Source organism: Giraffa tippelskirchi, chromosome 4 (genome assembly GCF_054371585.1).
Source record: "Giraffa tippelskirchi isolate mGirTip1 chromosome 4, T2T-mGirTip1v1.2.pri, whole genome shotgun sequence".
NCBI lineage: Eukaryota > Metazoa > Chordata > Mammalia > Artiodactyla > Giraffidae > Giraffa > Giraffa tippelskirchi.
The window spans coordinates 195,354,497-195,379,805 of record NC_137278.1 but is presented as its reverse complement, the minus strand read 5'-3'; the positions used below and the strand labels follow the sequence as shown (position 1 = coordinate 195,379,805).

At 48.2% G+C, this 25,309-nt stretch overlaps 1 protein-coding gene across 3 annotated transcripts; it reads right to left on the bottom strand.

Annotated features, from left to right (window-relative positions):
- Positions 1 to 286: 286 nt before the first annotated feature.
- On the bottom strand, positions 287 to 19,244 carry FOXJ2 (forkhead box J2). Of its 3 annotated transcripts, none has more exons than XM_081587935.1 (11): positions 18,155 to 19,244; positions 10,931 to 11,277; positions 8,765 to 8,839; positions 7,743 to 7,811; positions 7,431 to 7,571; positions 6,749 to 6,944; positions 5,034 to 5,402; positions 4,379 to 4,480; positions 2,393 to 2,602; positions 1,474 to 1,575; positions 287 to 462 (listed from the first exon to the last, which is right to left on the bottom strand). In XM_081587935.1, the coding sequence occupies exons 2-11, from the start codon at positions 11,261 to 11,263 to the stop codon at positions 374 to 376; spliced, it is 1,686 nt and encodes a 561-aa protein (XP_081444061.1). In that variant the 5' UTR covers positions 11,264 to 11,277; positions 18,155 to 19,244; the 3' UTR covers positions 287 to 373. The 3 variants fall into 3 exon arrangements, with proteins under 3 accessions (XP_081444061.1, XP_081444062.1, XP_081444060.1); XM_081587936.1 differs by having other exon boundaries at positions 1,474 to 1,572; XM_081587934.1 differs by lacking the exon at positions 287 to 462 and having other exon boundaries at positions 817 to 1,575.
- Between the last annotated feature and the right edge of the window lie 6,065 nt (positions 19,245 to 25,309).

The following is a 25,309-nucleotide window of genomic DNA, read 5'->3' as shown; positions in this document are numbered from 1 at the left end:
GAGACCTTTCGCTGTGGCTCTCATGGCCTCACCTTCCAGCCAGATGACTTTACATTAGCAAGAGGTGGACATGGACCATGGTGTGGGGACAGGAGACTGGAGACAGCATATAACCAATAATAATAATAATAATATAATAAGAATAATAATAAAAGAATTAGAAAAAAAAAACAAGAAGGAAGAGAAAGAATGAGGCAGGAAAGAGGGGGTTATCTTCGGCAGCATCTTGCGGTGGCTTCTCTGGCAGAGAAAGAAAAAAAAAAGGATATATATCTATATACAGGCAAGGGCGGAAGGGTGGTGGGGGCTGGGCTTCCCCCACGGCCCTATGTCACCACCCAGCCCTGGGCTGATGGCCGGGCTCTCGAATGCACTAGGTAATCAAGTCCCAGTCGAAGTCGTCTGGGATCTCCTCACTGGCCCCAGGAGGTGGGACCGGTGGCCGAGGGACCATGTGGTGTGCTGTGGAAAGAGAGAAGGAGATTAAGAGGAGAGGGCATTGGAGGCCATTCTGTCCATCTCGATGGACGGTGGTCAACCCCAAGCATCACCAGGGGGAAGGTCTGGGGAAACTACCGTCCTTATCAGCCCAGAGTGATTTTTGCTGCCCGCTACCACTTCAGTGAGGTCCCAGGAAAGAAACTAGAGTAAACTACGCCATAAGGCAATGTAGCAGCAGTAAAATATAACAGCCATTAAAAATTATACTTATGGGGAATGCCCTGGCGGTCCAAGGGGTTAGGACTCCTTGTTTTCACTGCCTAGGGCCCGGGGTTCGATCCCTGGTCAGGGAACTAAGATCCCATAAGCCATGCAGAGTGGCCAAAAAAAAAAATTATATTTTTGAAGACTATATAATAACAACAAAAAACATACAGAATATACTACTATTTGAAATAGCAATACAGAGATTTGTATATAAGAAGGAATACATGGACAAAGACCCCCTAAATTGAAAACACTGTGGTTAGGCAGGATGATAACAGTGGTTTTTCTAAAATGCATTTAAAGGTGAAGGATCTGTTCATTTTGCACTATTTATGACAATTTAGGGTATCCACGCCTACTCCCACCAACAGAGACAGTTCAATCCCAGAACCCTGATACTAGAGAGCAGGTGACATGGGCACAAAGCAGGTGCGTGTATACAACACGTTCATTTCATTTGTCTGAGTGCATCTTCCATCCAGATTCCGAAGTGAGGCATACATGTTCTACTTTTCTATCTTTTGTTTATAATCATGCTTCTGCTTTCTGTCATCATGGTAGGCATGGGCTAATTTTAAAGCACGTTGATCTTCTCGTCTCCCATGACATACACCTCCCTAGCAGGCGGCCCACCCTCAGTCCCAGGAACCAGGAGGGCTCACTCGCTCTGGCAGGTGCAGGCAAAAGGGCTGAGAATAAAGGCTCGGAGCCACAGGAAAGCCAAACAAACTCTCTGGTGCTTAAAACAAGCCTCCTGGCTCTTACCTGGGCGACTGTATCCTGCTGAGTCCTGGGTGGGGAGTGGGTACATTGGTGATGGGCCGGGGTAGAGATGGGGGCCTTGAGGGTGCACGTAAGAGTTCACTGCTGTGAAAGCAAGACAAGAGTTAAGTGAGTGGGACCCCTGTACTCAAGGAAGCAGAGTTCCATAGAGAGGGTAACGTACTCCCCATCGCCTTCAGCTCTTCTCCCTTCCCTGCTCTGTTCTATAGCTCCTGCGGGCATCAAGGCTTTCTGCAGCTTTCACTCCTAGCCACTTACGGTACAAAGGCACCCGATACTAGCACCTGTAATATCACAGCTATCAGCAGGGTGATAAACACAGACCTTAATCACTGACTCTCCCTCACTTCACTGGTTTGCCGATCATGACCCTATATGATATAATCCAGGGAGGGGTTTCCTGAGACACGAATATAGAACAGGAACTTTCTCTTCCCTTTTCTTAAGTAACCCTGACCTCCCAGATCAAGATCTAAAAGGAAGACTTCCCTTGGAGTCCAGTGGCTAAGAATCCACGTGTCAATGCAAGGGACACAAGTTCAATCCCCGCTCCGGGAAGCTCCCACAAGCCATGGGGCAACTAAGCCCGTGTGCCACAGCTAATGAAGCCTGTGAGCCCTAGAGCCTGCACTCCACATCAGGAGAAGCCAACACAATCAGAAGCCCCTCCACTTCGACTTGAAAGCAGCGCTCACTCACTGCAACTAGAGAAAACTCTGTGCGCAAGACTCAGAGCAACCAAAAAGAAAAACAAAAACCTAAAAGGAAATACAGTCTATTTCTTTGGCATTTGGATCAGTGCCCATAAACTGATGCGTTTCAGTTCTCTTCCGACCTTCTCATCCCCCTTCCTTCGCATCATCCAGTCTCCACCTCCTTGGCAACTGGCTTCGTGCAGTACCTTGGTTCATGGCCGGCTCCTGCTTGCCACTGGTGAGGGCACAGGAGTCCGCGATGCGGGCGGGGGCTGGTGGCCGGTGGGAGCCCCCCTGGGGGGGCACATGACCAGTCTGAGTGAGGAAGTGGTTGAGGGAGTCACACAGATTGGCGATGTGATGCTGGTCCAGGCTCCAGTTCTTCTGCTCTGCCTGCCGCAGGCTCTCCATCAGCTCTGCCAGTAAAGAAGCAAGAAATGAGTGGTGAGATTTTTTTGCAATGAGTGGTGAGATTTCAAATTTTAGTTTTTGCTTTCTGAATTATCTATTGCTTGACAGGCATTATAAAAAGTCAAGTGTCTAGTCCATTAAAAAAAAAATGCTAACCTTGCCGGAGCCCCAACACCCCTAGTGGTTCTATACCTAAGTCACTGCTCCCAGTCACACTGTCAATCAACACCACCGATTATATGCGCTACCAAGGAAACGGCAACCCACTGTAGTATTCTTACCTGGAAAATCCCAAGAATAGAGGAATCTGGTGAGAGCTACAGTCCATGTGGTTGCAAAGAGTCGGACACGACTTAGCAACTAAACAACAACCCCCAATAATTGACATCTACATTTTCAAACTCTCATTCTATTTCTTCCTTACCAAACTCATATAATTTCCATCTTACTGGCGAATAAAGGTTCAACGTAACTAAGTGAATTAGCCATGGTCATATGTCAGTCACGAATTTTTCTGGGAAGAATACTGGAGTGGCTTGCCATTTCCTCCTCCAGAGGATCTTCCCAACCCAGGGATCGAAACCCATGTCTCCTGCATCTCCTGCATTGGCAGGTGGGTTCTTTACCACGTTCCACCTGGGAAGCCCCCATACTGTCAATAAATGGTGGCAAAACTATAAAACAGTGATCCAGGGTTTCTGAATCAAGAGTCCTCCTTCTCCCAGAGATAAAACTGAGTAGAATAAACCACTGTCATTTTGAATAAAAGCAAAAATTAAGCAACATAAAAATCTGGCTTAAAACTCAACATTCAAAAAACGAAGATCATGGCATCTGGTCCCATCACTTCCTGGCAAATAGATGGGAAACAATGGAAACAGTGACAGACTTTATTTTCTTGAGCTCCAAAATCACTGCAGATGGTGACTGCAGCCATGAAATTAAAAGACGCTTGCTCCTTGGAAGAAAAGCTATGACCAACCTAGACAGCATATTAAAAAGCTGAGACATTACTTTGTTGACAAAGGTCCATCTAGTCAAAGCTATGGTTTTTCCAATAGTCATGTATGGATGTGAGAGTTGGAACATAAAGAAAGCTGAGCGCCAAAGAATTGATGCTTTTGAACTGTGGTGTTGGAGAAGACTCTTGAGAGTCCCTTGGACTGCAAGATCAAATCAGTCAGTCCTAAAGGAGATCAGTCCTGAGTGTTCATTGGAAGGACTGATGCTGAAGGTGAAGCTCTAATACTTTGGCCACCTGATGCGAAGAACTGACTCATTGGAAAAGACCCTGATGCTGGGAATATTGAAGGCGGGAGGAGAAGTGGACGACAGAGGATGAGATGGTTGGATGGCATCACCAAGTTGATGGACATAAGTTTGAGACAGGGAAGCCTGACGTGCTGTAGTCCATGGGGTCGCCAAGGGTTGGACACCATGAGTGACTGAACTAAAGATTAACTTGAAGAAGGTATCAACATTATCTGCCTTGTGTAACATGAAATCCTCCATCCTCAAGCATTACTTGGAGAAGGAAATGGCAATTCACTCCGTATTCCTGCCTGGAAAATTACATGGACAGAGGAGCCTGGCGGGCTATAGTCCAAGGGGTCACAAAGGGTCGAATACGACCGAGCACACAAGCTTCACTTAACCATCCCCTCTGGTTCCACTTTCCATTGGGTTTTTCCACTTATACTACATCCCTCAACCCCCCAGGCACCACTGGTTCTCCTGTTTTGTTTTCTCTTATTTTAGGCACCATCACTCAAGTCACCAACCTGAGAACTGTGACTGCTCAATGCTGGACCAGTTGAGCCGGTTCACCATCTTAAAGCTTTCCTTTAAGGAGTCGATATTGGAGCACCAGTCAGGAGGAAAGGCTGTGAAGAGGAGGGGGACGGGGGAACAAGACAGAGTGAGGGGTGAGACAGCCACCTACTGACAGCAGGCTGAGTAATGAATGCAAGATTCTTGCATCTACACAGGTCATCGGTTGCATTACCAAGATAACTTTGGACTCTCCTCCCTGGAGATTTAGGACAAACCAACCTACTGAGGCTTTAATTACAAACAGCCCAGCTCACAGACAAGAGAATACCTAAAACAATCCAAATTTGTCTAAAAATTCTCTTAATATAGAGCTCTAATTTGCAACTTCTGTTGCCCACAGGAGCTCTGGTGGGAGAATAAGGCTAAAAGAGCCACTATTGGGACTTCCCTGGTGGTCCAATGGTTGAGACTCTGCCCTTGCAATGCAGGGCGGGGCAGGTTCGATCCCTCCTAGGGGAAGGAAGATCCCAAATACCAGTAGGCGGAAACAAATAAATAAAAGACCCGCTGTTAATTTCCTAACCAATCGCATCTCCTGCCAGAGTCAGAACAGGGAGGTCAGCGGGCAGTCCTTCGGGGACTCCGCGCACCTCGCTTACTCACCAAAGCCAGTGCTGTTGATGGGCGCCTGGCCTTGTGCCTGTTGCTGTGGCGGCGGCTGCTGGGCGGGGTGGGAATGGGGGTGGTGCTGATGGGCGTGGTAGCCTCCGTGCTGCAGCGGGGGCGGGTGCATGGCCATCACCGGGGGTGGCCCGTAGCCCTCGGACCCCGCTGGCTTCCCCCCGGGTGGGGTACAGCCGTCGGGGCTAGGGGTGTGCAGTGGCGGAGCACCCCCGACGGTAGAGGTGCCCTGGGCGGGTGCCTGCGGCTGTGACTGCGGGGGCGGCGGGGGCGGTGGCTGCTGCTGCTGCTGCTGCTGGTACACGTAGTAGTTGTTGGATGGTGGCAGGTCCCCCAGGAGAGACGAGAAGCCTGCAGGGTTGGGGGGAGGCAAAGGGGGTCAAGATTTCCACGGGGTTGAGACCCGAGACCTCAGACCCAGAAAAGGCAGCCGACAAAGGGTAAGGACAGTCTGGACAGCAGGGATCCCCTGGTCCCCTCCAGCCCCCAGGCAGGTATAACTGACAGACAGGAGGGTCTTGACAGCAGGACAACTGCTGAAATTTTAGCCAAATGTCAGCATGCACCTTTTTATGCTATTTTTCAAGGATATTGATGTAGAATCATAGTTTCCAAAGACCTCAGACATCAGATAAGAGTTCCAAACATGTGCTGTGCTTAGTCCGGCAGTCATGTCTGACACTTTGCAACCCCCTGGACTGCAGCCCGCCAGGCTCCTCTGCCCATGGGATTCTCCAGGCAAGAATCCTGGAGTGGGTTGCCATTTCCTTCTCCAGGGGATCTTCCCAACCCAGGGATCGAACCCAAATCTCCTGCTCAGCAGGCAGATTCTTTACCACAGGGCCATCTAGAAAGCCCCCAAATTAACATAAATATGCGAAAATTTTAAAAAATTAGGTTCTTCTCACAAACACAGAGATTCTTAAGAAAACTGCTGTCCCCTAGTGGCCATCCTCAGAATGACTTGCTAACAGCCATTAAATCACAGCCCTTAGTTCGGAGAAGGAAATAGCAACCCACTCCAGTACTCTTGCCTGGAAAATCCTATGGACAAGAGGAGCCTGGTAGGCTGCAGTCCATGGGTTTGCTAAGGGTCGGACACGACTGAGCGACTTCACTTTCACTTTTCACTTTCATGCATTGGAGAAGGAAATGGCAACCCACTCCAGTATTCTTGCCTGGAGAATCCCAGGGACAGGGGAGCCTGGTGGGCTGCCGTCTGTGGGGTCGCACAGAGTTGAACACGACTGCTGAAGTGACTTAGCAGCAGCAGTTCTAGAAGGGGGATTCCTCCAGCTCACTTACTGCAGCTAAGGAGCCAGCCCTGCTTCTTGACACAGCTGTCCTTCAGCACTAAATCAGAAGAGATCTGACTCCAGACAGTTTTGGCTCATGATACACTTTCCTCCCTGACCAGTGATCACCCTCTCCTCGTGTTACACATTGGAAAGAGGGAGAGAAAAGAATGTCACCATCTGTTCAAAAATACAAGGACAGGGACTTCCCTGGTGGTCCATGGGCTAAGACTCTCCACTCCCAGTGTAGGGGACCTGGGTTCAATGCCTGGTGAGGGAACTAGATCCCACATGCCACAACAAGAGCTCGAATGCTGCAACTAAGACCTGGTACAGCCAAACAGATATTAAAAAAAAAAAAATACAAGGACATCCCAGCTCCCCTCTCCAGCCTAGACTCACCGTGCTGAGACGAGGAGGACTTCTCCAGCATGGACTTGTAGAGGTTGCGGAAGGACCAGCTTAGATCCTGAAAATTAATCTCTGAGTAGGAGAATTTGAAGTCATGGTTGGTGTTGTACAGGGGAGGGGGCCCCTCGGTGCTCTCTCGACCTGGACCCGCCACTGCCACCGCTCCGCCATCCACAGACCCTGTGCCCTGCAGGAAGAGGCAAGAAGACTCAGTCCATGTCCTATGTAAGGGACCCACACAACACTTTGGTGGACACCAAGCTCTCCTGCCTGTCCTCTTCATCTTCAACCATCCTTTCAATGAATGAGCATCATTTTTCTCCTTTTCTCGTTCCTATCTTGATGTAGTCTCTTGCCCTTTCCCTGTGTTGCATCCATGCTCATCTTTCCTTTCTCAGAACCTTTTTTGGCTCCCTTTCTTGTCTTCTCACCACTTTTTATTTTTCTGATCTTTCTTAACATTTTGTTGTCTCCCTCTGCCTTTTGCTCTCTCCCTCTCTCAGCTTCCTTGTTTCCTTCTTTTGCTTTCTCCTCCTTTCCCAATTTATCTGCCTGCTACAGCACAGACACTCAATATGTAATTTTGAACTGACAGACCTATCAATCTATTCAATCAACCACCCATCCACCCGTCCATCCATCGCTTATGCCTCCTGCCACCTCCACCGCCCACCTGGCTGTAGCTGGCAATCGATGTGGGGCTCTGAAGTGGCATCTGAGGATTCCCCTCAGGAGGCAGTGAGGCTTCTCCACTCCCTGGAACCCCTCCCCGTGGACTCTTGCTGGCCTCCTGTTCTGGCGAATCCTGGGACAGCTGAGGGTCGTGAAAAAAGAACAGTCTATAAGCAGATGCTAAACCTCCCCACAAGACCCATGGTTCCATCCTTGCTGGTGTCTGACCTTTGCCCCACGTTTAAGAAATGTCTGGGAGACGCGGGAGGAGCAGCAGACTCAGAAATGGCATCTCATTGAGGTGGAGACTTACGTCATCATCTGGAGGGTGTCGTCTCTTCCGGGAGATGTCAGGGCAGGTATCAATTGTCCAATAAGAGCCCTAGAAGAACCCATCGCCCGAGAGAAAAAAAAAATCATTATATATGGAAATACCGCCCACTGGAAAAGTAGACATTTGAGAGGATCTTCATACAAAATATGGCTTCCCTGGTGGCTCAGATGGTAAAGAATCCACCTGCAATGCAGGAAGCATAGGTTTGATCCCTGGGTCAGCAAGATCCCCTGGAGAAGGGAATGGCTACCCATTCCAGTATTCTTGCCTGGAGAACTCCATAGACAAGAGTAACTTGGTGGGCTTGCAAAGAGTCCACGGGGTCACAAAGAGTCAGACACGACTGAGCGACTGTCACTTCTTCATACAAAATAAGAGCTCTATTAAGAAAAATGACTGGTAATTCACATAGAATCCGGAGAGCAACAGCTATTTTTGAGTACTAGATCTGTCCTAACAACTCACAGAGCATGTCAGAGGTACCCGCTGTGGTCCAAACACAGGTCTCGATCATACTGAAGATGCAGAACACAGCATCCACCTCAAAGAGTTGCAAATGCCCAAACCAACCTACCCCTTCCATGTGCTCTAAGGCAAAACTCTCTGAGACTTTAGCATCCACGGCTGTCCAACAAAGAGGATGATCTATCCCTTCTCCCCTTCGAAAATAAAAACTATGAGATTGTCCTATAGAAAAATGCTTCCAAAGCTTATTTGACATCTAGAAAGAGCCCAATACACCAAAAAAGAGGGCATCAAAGTCAATTTTTTCATAAATATTTCTATTAAGAAAAAATTTCACAGCTTTCCTTAGTCATTCATTCTTGTGAGGACTCGTAAGTTTGATAACCAAGCTATTCCTCTGAGAGAAAAATAAAGCTGCTTCTCTAATTAACATGATTTCTTCTTCTGGGTAATTAAAACAGCCACAGGACTCTGAGCTGTCAGCTACTTCCCTTTCCTTCCTGTTCCTCCCCTCTCCAATTACAGCTGAATCTCACCTTCCCAGGGTCATCCCGTGGTCTGGGCACCTTCCGGAAACACTTGTTGAGAGAAAGGTTGTGCCGAATTGAATTCTGAGGAAGCAGAGAAGCAAGTTAGATTTGAGTATCATGCAAAGCAGGAAATTTTCCAATAGTTCTCAAAAGGACACAAAGGGACATAACACCCGCTAAGTGTCAGGGTAAACTGAGCACCTCATAACTATACTGATGCAGGAAATCACCTATCAGATAGCAAGAGCAATGAGATAAGAAAAAGCAATTAAATTGATGAGAGATCACTGCTGTAAATTTGACTACCTGGTACTCCTAGAGAGCTGATTATATAGTTTTTCAATCTTTCCACCCAAATGACACCCAACTGATGACAGGTATATAAAAGCCTCAAATTCACATTTGCACAAACCTAAGTGCCCATCCACAGTTGAATGGATAAAGAAGATGTGGCATATATATATACGGCATATACATATATACACACAATGGAATACTACTCGGCCATTAAAAAGAGTGAAATTTTGCCATTTGCAGCAATATGGACCAACTTGGAGGGCATTATGCTTAGTGAAATAAGTCAGACAGAGAAAGACAAACATTACATGAATCATTTACCCATGGTATCTAAAAAATAGAACAAACTAGTAAATATAACAAAAAAGAAGCAGACTCACAGCTATAGAGAACAAACCAGTGGTTACTAGTGAGGTGAGGGAAGGAAGTAGAGGCAATACATGGATAGGGGGTTGAGAGGTACAAACTATTATATATAAAATCGGCTGCAAGGATATATTGTATTGATACAATATGGAGAATAAATACAGATTTTATAATAGTTATAAATGAAAGTATAACCTTTAAAACTGTGAATCACTCTATCGTACACCTGTAACTTAATAATATTGTACAGCAACTATACTTCAATTAAAAAAGAATCACATCTGCTCAGCTCCTTAATTCATTCTATCAATAGTGAAAGAACATTTTAAAACTAGTGATGTGGGAATTCCCCGGAGGTCCAGTGGTTAGGATTCTGAGTTTTCACTGCCGAGGGCATGGGTTCGATCCCTAGTCAAGGAACCAAGATCACACAAGCCACAGTAGCGCAGCCGTGCAAAAAAAACCGATGATGTACATGATAACAAAATATAAATTGTAAGTGAAACCAGGTACAATTCACCTTTTTGTCTTCTCAAGAGCCCATGGATAGGTCACATTTGGAGGAAAAAAATATTGTTGCATACATGCCTTGGGTGAAGTTGGTGGGGGCTGTGGCGGCTAGCAGGAACATATTTATAAAGGAATAACTGAATGCTTTCAACAGTCTCCAGCTCATCATCTGGCTTGTATGTAGGGTGATGATTTACAGAGTGACAGAGCTACATTAAATCCCCATTTCTACTCAACAACTGCCAAGTGAGTGACTGCTCCCAAGGACTGAGAACATCAGCCTTCCTTCCATGAGTGGAAGAGGAGGCCCCTTTTTCCTTCATCTCCAGCCAAACCACTTATCCTCTCCTTCCTTGCTTGGTGGATGAGCTGCTGGGGAAGGACCTAATTACATTTTTTTTTCTCGGTACATAGTTTTTAAAAAGATAATGACTGTGTGCAATGGAGCTCTGCAAACCAGATGTGGTTCAATCTCTAGGTAGGATGGAGCAATGCCACGCCTTGCATGTGACTTCAACAGAGCAGAATGGCAGTAAATATCTGTGAAATAAACCAAGGGACAAGAGGGTAGGATGAGAGACTTCCCTGGTGGCCCAGTGGCTAAGACTCTGTGCTCCCAATGCAAGGGGCCTGGGTTCAATCCCTGGTCAGGGAACTAGATGTTGCATACATGACTAAGGGTTCACATGACGCAACTAAGACTTGAAACAGCCAAATAAATTAATTTCTTTGTTTTTTAAAGAGGATATGGTGAGCATCAGCATCCTGCCATACTGTAACTAAGAGGTTTGGTATCACTGGAATTTCCCATATACACCTTATGAAAGTTGTTCAACTCTGGAAAAAAAAAAAGTAAGGGATGGGAGATTTGAGATTTTTAAGTTCACACATCTCTGAGACATCTCAGAGTGAAATGGACCAGGTTACAGGGAAGACATAAAAGTAGAGGAAAGTGTTGTCGAGACTAAGAACCATCTCAGGGCATAGAAGCTGTCCCACCTTCCAGCCAATGCCCGCGTTCTTGTAATAGGGGAAGTTGTCACAGATCCAGCGGTAAATCTCACTGAGGGTCATCTTCTTGGCTGGAGAGGAGTTGATGGCATAGGTGATGAGGGTGGCATAGCTGTACCGGGGCTTGCCATCCTGGTGAACGGCTGCCTCGTCTTTGCTCAGGGTGGCGTTCGGATCTGTGGGGGAGCCTGGCGGACATTTGCGGCTCCCACCAGGAGGCCCAGCCTGGGAGGCACTTCCCAGCTTCTCGATGGTGGCCCGGAGGGTCAGCTGGGGAAGCCAGTCTATGGAGGTGAGGCTGCTCTCTAGGTCAGAAGCCATGGTATTTTTGGATTCTGCAGAGAAGAGGAAAATAGAATAGACAAGTGTTACCTGTGGTCACTTGTGGCAAGTAATACCAAATCTTAGGGCTTTCGGGGAAGGAGAGTTTCTTCTCACTCTAATTCCTATAGAAGACTCCAGATAACCAGGTTCCCAGAACCTTCAAATGCACACAGCATCAATCACCTGCCAGATGACAGACTGACACTTATTCTGCATCTTCGCATGGAAGATGCCAAGAGGCCTCTTGCTTCACGCAGGATGAAAAGGGAGATCAAACCACTCAGCATGTCGAGCTGTTCCTCAATTCTCCTTACTTAAAGCCCTGCAACATAATATTTTAAAGCTTCATGGAGGGCTTTGCTGGTGGTCCAGTGGTTAAGAATCCACTTTGCAATGCAAGGGACACCCGTTTGATCCCTGATCTGGGAAGATCCCACAGGCCGCAGAGCAACTAAGCCTATGCGCCACAACTAGTAAGCCTGCACTCTGGAACCCTGGAGTCACAACAACTGTGCACACAGGCTGCAATTACTCAAGCTAAAGCCAGTGCTCGGCAAGGAGAAGCCGCAACAGTGAGAAGCTCGTGCACCGAAGCTAGAGAAAGCCTGAGTGCAGCAATGAAAACCCAGCACAGTCAAAAAATACAATACATTAATCTTAAAAAAAAAAAAAAGTGTCGAATTGATTTCTTAAAAAACCACTTAAACAGCAGGTAAAACTCGTCAAAGTCTACTCTCCAATTATGTGTCACTTGTTATATTTACATTCAACATCCAAAGAGAGCACGAGGGAACGTGTAAAGAAGAACAACCTGAGTAAACACAAGCATACCCTAATGAAGCACATATCAACACTTTCAAAGGTATTTCGCATTAGTTCCATCCCCAATGCTCGCCCTTGGAGCCCACATTCATGTGCACACGAGTAGTATTAGGTACATAAGTGTGACAACCAGCCAAACAGGGATGCCAGACAGACAGTGGCCCACGACCAGAGATCACAAGGAGATACCCGACATACGTTACCCAAGGGGCACAGACTCCCAACACAGAGGGCACGGGCCCTAGGACGGCTGCCCTCGCACCTTTAAAGCACCGCCTCCTCGCGAGTTCCCGCCCACAGACGGCGACACCAGGAAGAAGTCACTGGCGAGGCCCTCCCACCGCTCGGCCTGCCCGGCTGCACCGAGCCAGGGAGACACCCAGCTGTGCGCGCACCGGTAACAATCAGATAGGCGGCTAAAAATAGCCACTCTGGGGCTCAGGGTTGGCTCCCCTTCTGCCGCCTCCTCCTCCTCTCTCCTGCCTTCCCGGCCAGGCACGCACGCTCGCGGCACCTCCATGCAAACTCCTGGCGCTGCCAACCCGCCCACGCCGGCTGTCTGCACGCCCTGCCGCCACCCACGCGGCCTGGGCGCTCTCTCAGGCGGAGGGGTGCAGCCGGAGTGACGTCTGGGTGGGGGAAGGTGCTAGGTGGGGGAAGGTGAAGGACAGTGGGTGAGATTTGCATTGCAGGGTCTGGAAAGAGTGGCAGGATCCACTTGGTAGCCATTGGCACTTCCCTAGGGCGGATGCCAGCAGCACCCCACCCCACTCCACCCCACTCCTCTTCCTCTACCCCCTCCCCGCATCCCATCCCCCTTCCCCTTCACCGCCCCCTAGCCATCCCCTTACCCCCCCAACCCCGCCCAGACACACAAACATACATCAATCGTGCCTGCATGCTCAATCGCTAAGTCGTGTCTGACTCTTTGCGACCCCATGGACTGTATAGCCCACCAGGGTCCTCTGTCCATGGGATTCTCCTGGCAAGAATACTGGAGTGGGTTGCCATTTCCTCCACCAGGGAACCTCCTGACGCAGGGATCCAACCGCCTCTCCTGCACTGGCAGGCAGATTCTTTACCACTGAGCCACCAGGGAAGCCCTCCTGGGAAGCGCCCTGCCCCTCCCTCCCGCCCATGATTGCTGCCGAACCACCTTGTGCCTGCTCTGTTAGCCAGGTTCCAGCTAGAATTTCTTCCTCGGAGCCCTGCTGAAGGTCCCATCCAGGTAATCACTCTTGAGGAGCCAGGGCTAACAAGTCTCAGAATCCTGGACAGAAAACATATTGGGTGTGTAACCCCTAAATCCACACTCACATAATGTGCACCAGCGTTACATACAACTACACACAAATCCACACACTGTGGTTAGAAGCTCAATCGCAGGTATGGGCCCAGTCTCCTGCCTCCAACACATCTTTCCGGCTATCAGCTCACTCTCCTAGTCCATAACTCGTCTGGCCTGGAGACTTTCTCCCAAGGGTCAGCACTATCACTCATCCCCTGATCTCTCAGTTCCCCACCCACACAGTCTCTGCATGCATGTGCACGTCCCCGGAGCTCCTCACCAGCAACACATCAACTCCGCCCACTCTGTACTCAAGGAAACACCTAGTGCCTCCGGGGCCTGGGCAGCATGAGACCCAACAGCAACCCGGGCTCTGTTTATAAATAGCATCGCGAAAGGGATTCCCCTTTATCCTGAGCTCCTCTCCCGACCATCCTCCTTTCCCATCCCACCACCAGCACCATCTTGCCGTAAAACCATGGAAACTTGGAGACTAATAGGGATATTGAATCATTCCAGGAAGCCTCAGACCTCCTGGTAATTTACTAAGGCAGAGCAGAGCAACTACTGGGGCAAAGAAGGGTGCATCCAGCAGCCATCTGGTTCTGGAGCTACCTTAGCCCAGCTGAACGGAAACATGGCAATGAGCAGGTTCACAATGACCAGGGTTCTCCTGGGTTTGTAAGGAAATTTTACCCTATTATCTCCTGCTAAAGATCCTGGGAAGTTTCACCTTAACACAGCAGGGGCTTCCCTGGAAGCACAGTAGATAAGAGTCTGCCTGCCACCACAGGGGACACAGGTTGGATCCCTGATCTGGGAAGAGATTCCACCCGCCATGGAGCAGCTGGGCCCATGAACCACAACTACTGAGCCCTCATTCTAGAGCCTGTGAGCGGCAACTACTGCAGCCAGTGCTCCGTGACAGGAGGGGCCACTGCAGTGAGAGGCCGGCGGTGTGCCTCTGCAGCCAAGAGTAGCCCCCACTCAATGCAACTGGAGAAAAAGCCCACGCAAAGCACTGAAGACCCTGCCCAGCCAGAAATAAAAATAATAAAAGAAGGAAAGAACACAGAAGCCTTTAGGAGACATTTCATTTGCAAGCCTCCTGACACTGGACAGGGAGGGACAGGAGAATACAATCAAAGCGGTTTACAGAACCCACTTGGCAGGTGCCAATCACTGTGAATTCCGTAAAGGGAAGTGCCCTCAGCCTTTTGCTGGTTCTGTGCCCTTCCCTAGCCTTTCCCCAGCACCAGGTTAGGACACTGAGGTTAAATTTAACCTTTCTCCAGCACCCTCCCAGCCAGCCCTCCAGCTACCGCCCCAGCACTCAAAATATCTTCCAATCTTACCAGCTACAAGCCACTTACAGCAAAAGATCCTCCTGATTTCTCAGCACCATTCTCCCTAAACCCATCCCACTTCCTTACCCCCATCACTTCCCCATTCTTGAAGGGCAGTCCAGCATGTAGAACCTCAGAGAATGAGGTTCCCTGGTTCTATTATGAACCTTGACACCTACGCGCTGAGTCTCCCTAACCACCCCTTGCTCCCTGAAGTCTTCCTGCCTCAGTTTCCCTCCTCAATAAAAGGGACGCCGTCATAAACACTGTCAAAGCTTCATTCCTGGAGGGACATGAATGAAGCTTAAAGAGCTGGTGGCTGCCACACATTCCACATTCCCCCAAAATAATGGCACCAGGCTAGTGTTCGGGGCTATTATTAGAAAGGTACACAAAAGGTACTCCATTTCTCAGTCCGACCAACCCAGCTAACCCAGACCTCTCTCTCCAGGTGGGCCTTATGCCACGGGGCTGGGGCAGAACCTGAGTCAGGCTACATTCTTCTCTGCAAGCTGGAAGACTGAAAGGAAATACCCATAGAAACTGGGAAAGGCAGCCAAAGGGCAGGCTCCATCACATCCATGGAACGTCTAATGAAGACTACACTACTGGGAGAAAGAGAAAAACAGAAAGACATTCTGGTGGAGGGAAAGACTGATAACAGGCACAGTTTTCTTCCCATTTTCTCTGAAAGGCCAGTAATTGTTCTCTGTACAGTGCCAAGGTCAGGCTTTAAGGAACGATAACTTCCTGCTCTGTACCTAATGCAGAAACTAACAGAGCAGTGGCTAAGTTTGCCACCTTGCTGATTACCAGCCCGGCTGTCTGGGTTTCAGTCCTGGCACCACAGCCTACTACTGGCTGTGCAACCTCAGGCAAGTTACTTAACCTCTCTGTGTTGCAGTTTCTTCATTGGAAAATGGAGATGATAACTTGTATATACATAGGGTTGTTGGGAGGATAACCTTCAGTTAAAATTTTTAAAGCACTTAGTGAGTGTTATGTAGGTGTAGCAATGACTATTTTTTAATGAGGAAAAAAAGAGAGAGAATAATAGACATTGAAAATTAGAAAAATGGACAGACCATACAGGTAGGCCTGGAAGAAGCAGAAAACCCGCAGTGAGTTCACAATAGTTTTCAGGATGTCAGAATCTCAAACTTTCCTTTGGGGAGAGTGTCACCCTCCCCCAAAGGACCGACCAATGCCAGGACTAGTAAACTCCCAAGGATGAAGAAATGAGGGAGTATCATCTCTTATTTTCCAGGGGGGACTAGGCCGAGTCATAAGATGTGATCTGGAAAATAGCACCCGCTAAGTCATAGTTAATCCAACCCAATAGCTGTCGCCCCTAACTGATTCCACGGAGCCAAGGAGAATCAGGGAGACTCAGTCCCAGCACGGCCACTTAGGCTGTGTGGCGGTGGGTCACCTGGACCTGCTCTGGTCCCGCTGGCTCTGGGCCATTCAACAAGGAGCCTTCCGGCGTCTGGTAAAGTGCTTTGTGGGAAATAGGCTGCTGTTCTCCAGAGCTGGCTCTTTTCAAACAAAAATGGGGGAGGGAGTTCTAGAGTAAACAGCCGAGGATCCTCATGCTTTTTAGACCAGAGACATCAGAGTTAACACTCTCTATCAGTCCTAGCAGAAGTGATCCCAGCCCGAGACCGGGCTGCAGCCACTCATAAGGGCTCCCGCTGGCTGGGGCAGGCCAACCCTGTCCTCCCAGCTGGGCATCCTTACCAGCATTCTCCCCACTTCCTTGCACAGGTGCACCTGTTTTTAGCAGCTTACCAGAAACACACAATTCTAGGTAATTGGAGCCTAGTCTGAAAAGCACACATAGACTTGGCCTTGCACCCTTCATGGGGTGCATGATGGGGACAGAGCCACGTCCATGTGAAGTAAGAAACAGGCGCACATTGTTTTACGGCGCAGCCCCACAAACCCGGATTACAGCCCTATCTCATGGACCACGACCAACAGGTAGCTTCCAGGACATAGCAGATGTACTTAGAGATCCAGGCAGTTCACCCAATGGCCAGACAAAGGAGGAAACATAAAAACCCAAAGAAGATGAAGCGTCCCGGGACTTCCCTGGTGGTCCCATGGCTAAGACTTTGCACTCCCTACACAGGGGGCCTGGGTTGAATCTCTGGTCTGGAAACTGGATCCCAGCTGCAACTAAGCTCCAGAGTAGCCAAATAAATAAATAAAAATTAAAGAGAGAGAAAAACTAGATGAAACCTCTCACTTGGATTCACTGTGGGGTCTAATGCTCCTTACAGGAGACAAAGTATTTCCTAGTGGCAAGGCAGGAACGCAGGCACCTAGCTGGGGATCCCAGGTTGACAAGCAGAGCACTACTAAACCCACAGCCCAGGCTCCGCCAAAAGGATGTCCTGGCACCTTTTTCTTGCCTTTTCTGAAGATCCTGGGCTTTGATGGTTCCTGCTATTTTCCTATGAAAGATAACATACATTCAAGGTTCCAGAGACCCAGAACTTGCACATGAAACAGGAAGAGATAGGATGAAGCTATCAGGTGATTTTCTGAAAAGAAATTCCTCGGGGGTCAAATCTCCCTGGTGGTCAGCTTATTTCCATGGAAGACTGGAAGTAGGCTGAGTATCACCCCTCCCCTCCTCCTATCCAGGGTCTGCCTTTTTCTGGGGCACTGTCAGCAAAGGACAGGAGCAGTGCAGGGCACTGGGACAGTGGGACCCGGCCAGCATTAGGGACAAACTTCAACCCAAGAGCTGGCATTCCCTGCAGACTTTCTTCTTGCCTCGGGACATGGGATCTCCATTTTCCCTGTGGATTTTATGCTTCCAGCCAGGAATGGAGATGTCATGAGATGAGGCCGGGAAGCAGAGTGACTGGAGACAGACAGCTTTTCTTATAAAGCGAGCAGTAATCACAGCGGGCTGGAGAGAACAGCTCTGGTGGACATTAAATGACCTAGGGTTACAGGTAAGAAAAGGTAATACCAATGGAAGCCCCAGACAAGGCCAGGCCAGAAAATGCCACCATGACTTCAGTGAGAGCCCATTCTCCGTGTGACAAGGCCCAAGGATGGAGGGTGGCTTGGCAGTCTGGTTGGGGTGTGTCTCACCATGACACCGTGTGGATGGAGTGCTGGAGATGCAGGAGTTTTCTGATGTCCCTTGCCCTCCGAATGAAAACAAACACTCCCCTAGGGACCTCCAATGAACCCCATCCCATCAGTCCCCACCCCAACACTAAGAAACCCATTTCTCATAGCCTCTGCAGCAAGATGAGGGTTTGAATCCAGTAGCTTCAGAACACATTTCCCAGAAGAGTCTCTTGAGTTGTTGCTCTACCATCCCCAGTAATGAAACCCAAGAGGCACCATCTCCAGGCCCCCTACACCCACTAGTGCCTAAAGAAGACAGAAGATGAAAGAAGCACTAACCTGTCTCCACGTCGGCCGCAGCAGAGGGCTGGGACCACCTGGTACTGGAGTCTGGGGTTGGAAGGACCCCTCTCTTCAAAGGCAGATGCAGAGCCTCATCCTCAGTGGCTCCTCCCGTTCTTGGCTGAGCCTCCCAAGCTGGGGAGGGGAACTGGGTCCCCCGAGGATGAGGAGTGGAGGGAGGGCGAGGGGGAGGAGAAGGAGGTCCCACCTGGGGGAGGTGGCACCCCCCCCACACTCGGCCGGCGACCCTGGGGAGGAGGGGAGGAGCCTCGTCCAACCCGGAGTTGTCTCCTCCCCCTTGGGGGAGTACCCCTCCCCCCCAAACTGAATCTGTCGGGAGTGGAGGGCTCTTTCGGTCGGCTGGAGATCGGAGCGGAGGGGCTCTGCCCTGTTCCACTGTCCGGGTACAGGGAAGTTGGGGGGACTTCTTCCCCTCTCCTGGAAGGCTGGAAGCCGAGTCGTCTTCTCTCCCTGGGGTGTCCTCTGCTTCTGAACGTGAGCAGTCCTCGCCCCCGTGAGCACGGGCTGGGCGGCAGGGTGCCTACTCCAGAGGCATACCCCCTTCTCTCCGCCCCCCAGAAGTCCAGAACTGCAGTGAGTGTGTTTGCAGGAGTGGAGGCACGCGGGGCGGCTCACTAGCTTCCTCGGTAAGGAACACCCCTCTACTTTGGGGGCTCCATTCCCGGGCCGGTGCGGGGATCCTCCTCGCCTCCAGGAAGGAGAGACTCGCCCCCTAGCGGGGTCTCCTCGGTCCCTCGCCCGGGCGCGAAGGGTCTTCTCCCGTCCCCCTCCCGCCTCCGCTCCCGGGGCGCCCCCGAGGGTGGGGTTTGCTTGCTCCCCGCTCTCCTGGAGCTGGCCTGGGCAGCCGGGGCCGGGAGGCCGCAGCTCCGGACGCGCGTCCCTGCGGCGGCCGCGCCTCCTCTCGTCCCGTTCGCGTCCCCTCCGCTCCCGCCGGCGCGTGGGGCTCCCCGCGCCGCCGCCGCTCGGGCTCCGGCCAGTCCAGACTCCCCCGGGGAGCCAGGCGTCGGACGGAAGGTGTCAGGGCTCGGCCGGGGCTTGGGCTCGGCGCGGCTCCGCTGCAGGCCCCGGCTCCTCCCCGGCCTCCGCGCCGCGCTCGGCGCCCCTCCCCCGCCCCCGCCCGCCGGGCCGCGGCCGCCGCCGCCTCCCCGCGCGGGTTAAGGAGGAGCGGGCGGCGCAAAGCCTTGGGTGCGCTGCGCCGGGGGAGCCGCGCCGCCGCCCTCCCACCCCCGCCCGAGCTCCCGGAGGGACCCGACGCACGCCGCCAGCGGCCCTGGGGACGCGCGCCCCCCGCGCTCCCCTCTGGCCGCCACTGGACCCCGTGCAGCTCGCCATCCGCCCGAGATGACACCCACTGCTGTCTGTCGGGAGAGTCCCTCGTTCGCGCCGCGGGAACTGTCAATTTCAGTTCCACGCTAATTCTGCCATACTGATTTTTTTTTTTTTTTAGTTCATTGTCTTCCGTACATAGATGAACATTGGTTTTCTCGGGAATGCCTTTGATGGGTTTCCTTTTTTCCCTGAGATGGCTTTTAAAGGGGTATGGGATTGGGCCGAAGTTAGTATGTTACACTGATACCATCCCGGAGTTCAGTAAATGCTTGTTGTACGACTGAATGTAGAAAGTGATCAATGACCGTGCAACCGAGAAAACTCTGGACCAAACATCGGAAAATCTAGCAGAATCTAAACTTGTGCAAGGCCAAGTTTTATGGCATCCTGGTCGGCGAAGAGGAGGTCCTTATACTCGCCTTACCCACCCAATAAGGCTCCTGCAAGAATCTAATGATCTCATTTTGTGGAAATGCTTTTTAAACCACTGTACACAAATGTGTAAAGAATACTGTTCAGTTCACTTGGCAATTCTATAACATATCTTACCCGGGTCACAGTATAGAATCTTCATATCCTCTGCCCCTAACAGAATAATCCCCACCCAAAGACAGAAAAACACTACCAGATAGGCTACCTCCATTTTTCCTCTTGAACTCATGTTATTCTTCTGCAAATTCTTCTGCAAATTCTTATGTGTTTCATCATCTGGCCTCTTGAACTTTTCTCAAACTACTCTACTTTCTGTTAAATAAGAAGAAAACAGTATTATCTGTGAAATATTTTAATTGCTGAAAAAATAAAAAGGCAGAATATTCAGGATTACAGCTTGATCACTACGTTTCATTATTCAGATATTAAAGGTTTTTTTCCTCTTATGGTTAAATATATAATACTGTATTTTATATTATATTTACAATGTGCCAGGCATTGATTGAGCTATGCATGTATCATCACATTTGATTCTTCCAATCCCATAAGGCACTATTATTAAGCCTATTTTACAGATGAGAAAACTGAAATAGGGTCATAGATTGTGTCTGAGTTCAAATTATTAGTAAAATGCAAAATCAGGACTTAAATTAACAAATTCAAAATCCAAATAATTCTTCTATCCCAATTTCCTGAGCTGTCAGAATTAAAAGTCACTCCTTTAATTGTAATTAAAGGCAGTCAATTCCAGCTGAGCCTTCTCTTCCTTTCCTGTCTTCCAACATCCAGAATTAAAATTGTATTTTTCTCTCCTCTTTGAAACATTGATTCATTCTCCCACACACAGATAATTTGGCATCAGATGTTTCTTACTTTGTGTTACATGTTTTGTTATGTTTCTTTTTTCGATCCTTTTTTGACTTTTTTATATGTATATGAAATTTGAGGATCAGGGGTAGAGAGGTCAAAGTACTAAAAGTGAGAAAGTTAGGGAAGGCTTAGAATCTCTTCTAGAAATTGAGAAAAGTAAAAAGCTCAAGAAATTATTTGACATATACAAGATATTTGCTGCAGCATTATATATAGTTGTAGGAAATTAGCTGAACATCTATAATAAGGCAACTGTTAAATACCTTATGGTACTGCTATATAATAGAATACTACTTAGCTTTTAAATGAGTAAATATATTTAACTCTGGAATGTAGAATTAGTAATTGTTTTACTTTTTATGTCTTTACCATTTAACTATTTTGCAATAGTCAAGTTATTATTTTAACGAACTGATTTTTTTCATACATCTAAATATTTTCCAGTGAGGATATAATGTTAAAAAAACAGCTTGTATAATATGATTATGTAGTTGATTTTTGTAATATATATATATATTGATATCTGTATGTATATATTTGTGTATGTACACATACACACACACACACATAGATGGATATACACCAAAAATGTAAGCTTAAAGATTATTATAATTTCTCATTTTCCACTATATAATTACTATTTGTATGGTTTTTGCTTATGCGGTTTGTTTTTTTTTTTAATTAAAAAAAGAACCTGAAAAGCTAGTTTTGTTTTGTTTTTCCCCGGAGACAGGAAGAAGCACTTGCATTCATTCTCCATTTACTTTCTATTAAGGAAGGTGATATGGGACAGAATCAAAACGTAAAGGATCCACCCTTCTCAATAATAGAACCTATTATGTAATTCTTCATGTGTGCTATTCTACCTTGAACAAAATGCTTCTTCTAATGTTGGTGACCAATATACCACAATACATATTTTGTAAGCATTTATGAAACACTTGTGTGTTACATGAAACATAGTATAGTGGATAAAATTCATATATTCAAATCCCAGCTTTGACACTCAATAACTGAGAACTTAAGTCATTTTACTGCTCTGGTAGTCAGCTTCCTCATCAGTAAAATGGGGATAATAATATCACCTACTTCATAGTGCTAGGGAGGGACTGTGATTCCACGCACAGAATGCACTTAGATACCTACATGGAGGAAGAGGAACCTAGAAGTTGAAAGAGGCTTAAAAGACACAGCAACCAAATGCAATGTATACCGATCAAGAGAGACGACACACCTGTCAAATACAATATATGGACATTTCAGGGGATCCTGATTTGAACAAAGCAACTGGGAAAGATGTTATGTTTATTTACACCTTTCAGATCACAAGGTGTTTTTATTTACACGAAGTCTTTTAGTACTCACGCTTAACGTATATGGTAGGTATTATCATCCCCATTTTACAAATGATAAGACTGAATTAGAGGCAAAACTGGCAGGCGGCCCAATATACCACCTCTTCCAGCTTCCAGGGGAAGAGGAGTAGGCGGTAACCCACAGCCACTAAGCAACCGACTCTTGCTTCCTTTAGCGACTGCCGTCAGATCTAGTGGGGAGACAATAAACAAACACACAAATGATTCACTTAGAAATATTTATCAGACAAAATTGGAGCCCATATTTGCACATCTAGCCGCTACTTTAAAAGGAAATCTCAGGGAGAATAGAACGCAGAAGATGAGATTACTCGTAAAAGTTCTCTCCATGGTTTGCTTTTCTTTTACGTAACTTTATTGTTGTAAGTTTCATTCGTTTATATTCTCTACCTAACCTGTTTATTCTTTCTGAAAATAAAATCAGGCGTAAGGTGAGGGGACCAGAGATGAGAAACTGCGTGGGAAGCGAAGTTGGGAGGCAGGAGGGCGTCACATCCCAGTCGCTTGGAGGCCCAGGCGCCTCACAGCTCGGCGCCACCTTAAGAAGCGTTAGCATCTCCGCCGGCCCAGCGGGCCTTCGGCTCCTCCCACTCCCGTGTCAGCTCCGACCCGGGAACGTGGGGAAGGGAGGAGAGACGCACTGAATGGAAAGATTGGCGCGGGAGTCTGCGGGGTCTCTCCTTCCCCCTGCCCTGCGGCGCGGGGAGGAGCGTGGACAGCTCGGCCCTTTGGGGTTTGGTTCTTTTCCTGAAGACTCGGGATGGGAACGTGTTCTACTGACATGAGGGTTGGGGGGAGATACATATAGGGGTGGGGGTTTCATCTTGGTGTGCGGCCGAGGGGGGGACAGAACTGGGGCGTCTGAGACATGCAGTAGGCAGTGATCGTTGGTCGCAAATTTTAAGTTTAAGAGGTCCGTACGCATCTCCTTCAAACCATTTCCAAAAGTGGGGGCAAGTTTTCCATTCTCCGCCCAATTCTCCGTCTTCATTTTAATTGATTGGGTTTAAGGTAGGCCGGGCCCAAGGTTGCTTGCTGGTTGGCTGCACAAGTAATCTATCAGGATGACGCAAGCGCGAGGCGGCTGTTTGGGAAGGAAGTGAAGTTTATTTGGGTACCTCCCATCCCAACTGCTGATTGGTTGAGATTCGCAGTGATGTAAAACAAGGCATAAAAATGTCCACTAAAGGGAAGGGCCAATTGGCCACTCTCTCAGGGACGCTGTCTAGACTGGGACTGGGAAGAGCTAGACGGAGTCGGCTGTTGTGGTGAAGGACCAAATGGATTGAAACCCGGAAATGAGTTTAGTAGGGAACTGAAGGCAAAGGGAAATCTGCGAAACCTTCCTTGCCCTCAAACAAGGTCATTTCCTGCGTGGGCTCAATAGTTTCCTGTTTACTCAGCGAACTCAGCGGGTACCGTGGTTTTCTGGAATACACGTGATAGTTAAATTCGTATGAGCCTCTGGTCCCAGATTTCCCATTTACTTGTATTACCCAAAAGGATTAATGAGACGGAGGAAAGGAAAAACGTGGAGTTTAACCAGGCCTTTAGGGAAGGATGGGGAAACCGAAGTTCTTGTATAGAAAGCTAAGGACTGACTGGATGACAGGATCCAAGCAGGTGGGTTCCTAAAGAAGCCATTCACAAAATAATTGGAGAGGCTGGGTGGAGGTGAAGGAAACTATAAACGTTTGTCTGAAGGAAGGACATTGATCAAATTACAGAAACCTACTTGGATCAGTACAGTCGCTCAGATGTGTCCTACTCTTTGCGTCCCCATGGACTGCAGCAGGCCAGGCTTCCCTGGCCATCACCAACTCCCGGAGCCTGCTCAAACTCCCGTCCATCGAGTTGGTGATGCCATCCAACCATTTCATCCTCTGTCGTCCCCTTCTCCTAGGATGTGGTATGTATTTTATGCATCGTTGCATATCCGGTGCCTAGCAGTATCTGATACACAGCAGGTTGTGAACCCAAACAAAATAAGACGTTTACAAAGTATGTGGCACACATTCTAAATATTCCAGACATTTAAATATGTTTTTAAAGGTATCTATGCCAATCAGTCCAGAATATTCATTGGAAGGACTAATGCTAAAGCTGAAACTCCAATACTTTGGCCACCTGATGTGAAGAACTGACTCATTGGAAAAGACCCTGATGCTGGGAAAGATTGAAGGCAGGAGGAGGAGGGGACGACAGAGGATGAGATGGTTGGGTGGCGTCACGAACTTGATGGACATGAATTTGACCAAGCTCTGGGAATTGGTGATGGACAGGGAAGCCTGGTGTGGTGCAGTCCATGGGGTTGCAAGGAGTCAAACATGACAGAGTGACTGATCTGAAGTGTTGGCAATTTTATGATCCTGGAAAAATGTTTGACACTTACCACCAGGATTGTTCCAGCCATAAATTGAAAGATAAATCTGCTCCCCAAATCTACCTGGGAGAAGCTACCTACCTGTGAAAATGCTGCCATTTTCTCCTTAACACCCTGAGGCGTTTAAAATTTGGAAGCAGATTTCCCCTCAAGGTAACTTCCTAAAAATATTGAAAAGATAGATGGCATTAGTGAAAAAAATATCTCTACATCAAGTGAATGAAAAATAAGGTGTTTAACCTACAATCAGCAATTTCAGGGTAGGAAGAACTATTTGAATTGAGAGATCTCATGTATACTGTAAATTATGCAATCCCTTTGCTTCCCAGCATTAATAGACCTTTTTAATTTTTTTCCTAGTCCAGACTTTTTCTTAGTGCTAAATTTCAGCGATGCTTTAACATTGTCTAAATATTGTGCTTTGGAAATTGAGGGACCAGTGTAAGGACTTCCCATTAGTGTTACAACTATCGCTACTCCAGAGCCTGTGAGGGTTCTGGGTCAAGATTAAGTAACAGCTACATTCTGTTTGTCCAAGGTGATCCCATCTTTTTATGACTGTCCAGGATATCCTAGGCCAGATAGTTTACAAGGGAGTCTATCATATTGGCCTTTCAGTATCACTGTGGCCATAGTTTAAAGATAGGAGAAGAAACAAGAGCCAGCTGTATTTGCAATAGTAAGAGTACCATGGGAAAGTTATTGTTAGGCTATACACTATTATAGCATAATAAGGTATTG

What these genes read in the sequence shown, in the direction of transcription:
- FOXJ2 (XM_081587934.1), bottom strand. Translation starts at nt 11,263, where the DNA reads ATGGCTTCTGACCTAGAGAGCAGCCTCACCTCCATAGACTGGCTTCCC. An exon ending in ACGCGGGCATTGGCTGGAAG is followed by an intron (nt 8,840 to 10,930) that starts GTGGGACAGCTT and finishes CTGCTTCCTCAG; the next exon opens with AATTCAATTCGGCACAACCT. An exon ending in GGAGCCGGCCATGAACCAAG is followed by an intron (nt 1,576 to 2,392) that starts GTACTGCACGAA and finishes TTGCTTTCACAG; the next exon opens with CAGTGAACTCTTACGTGCAC.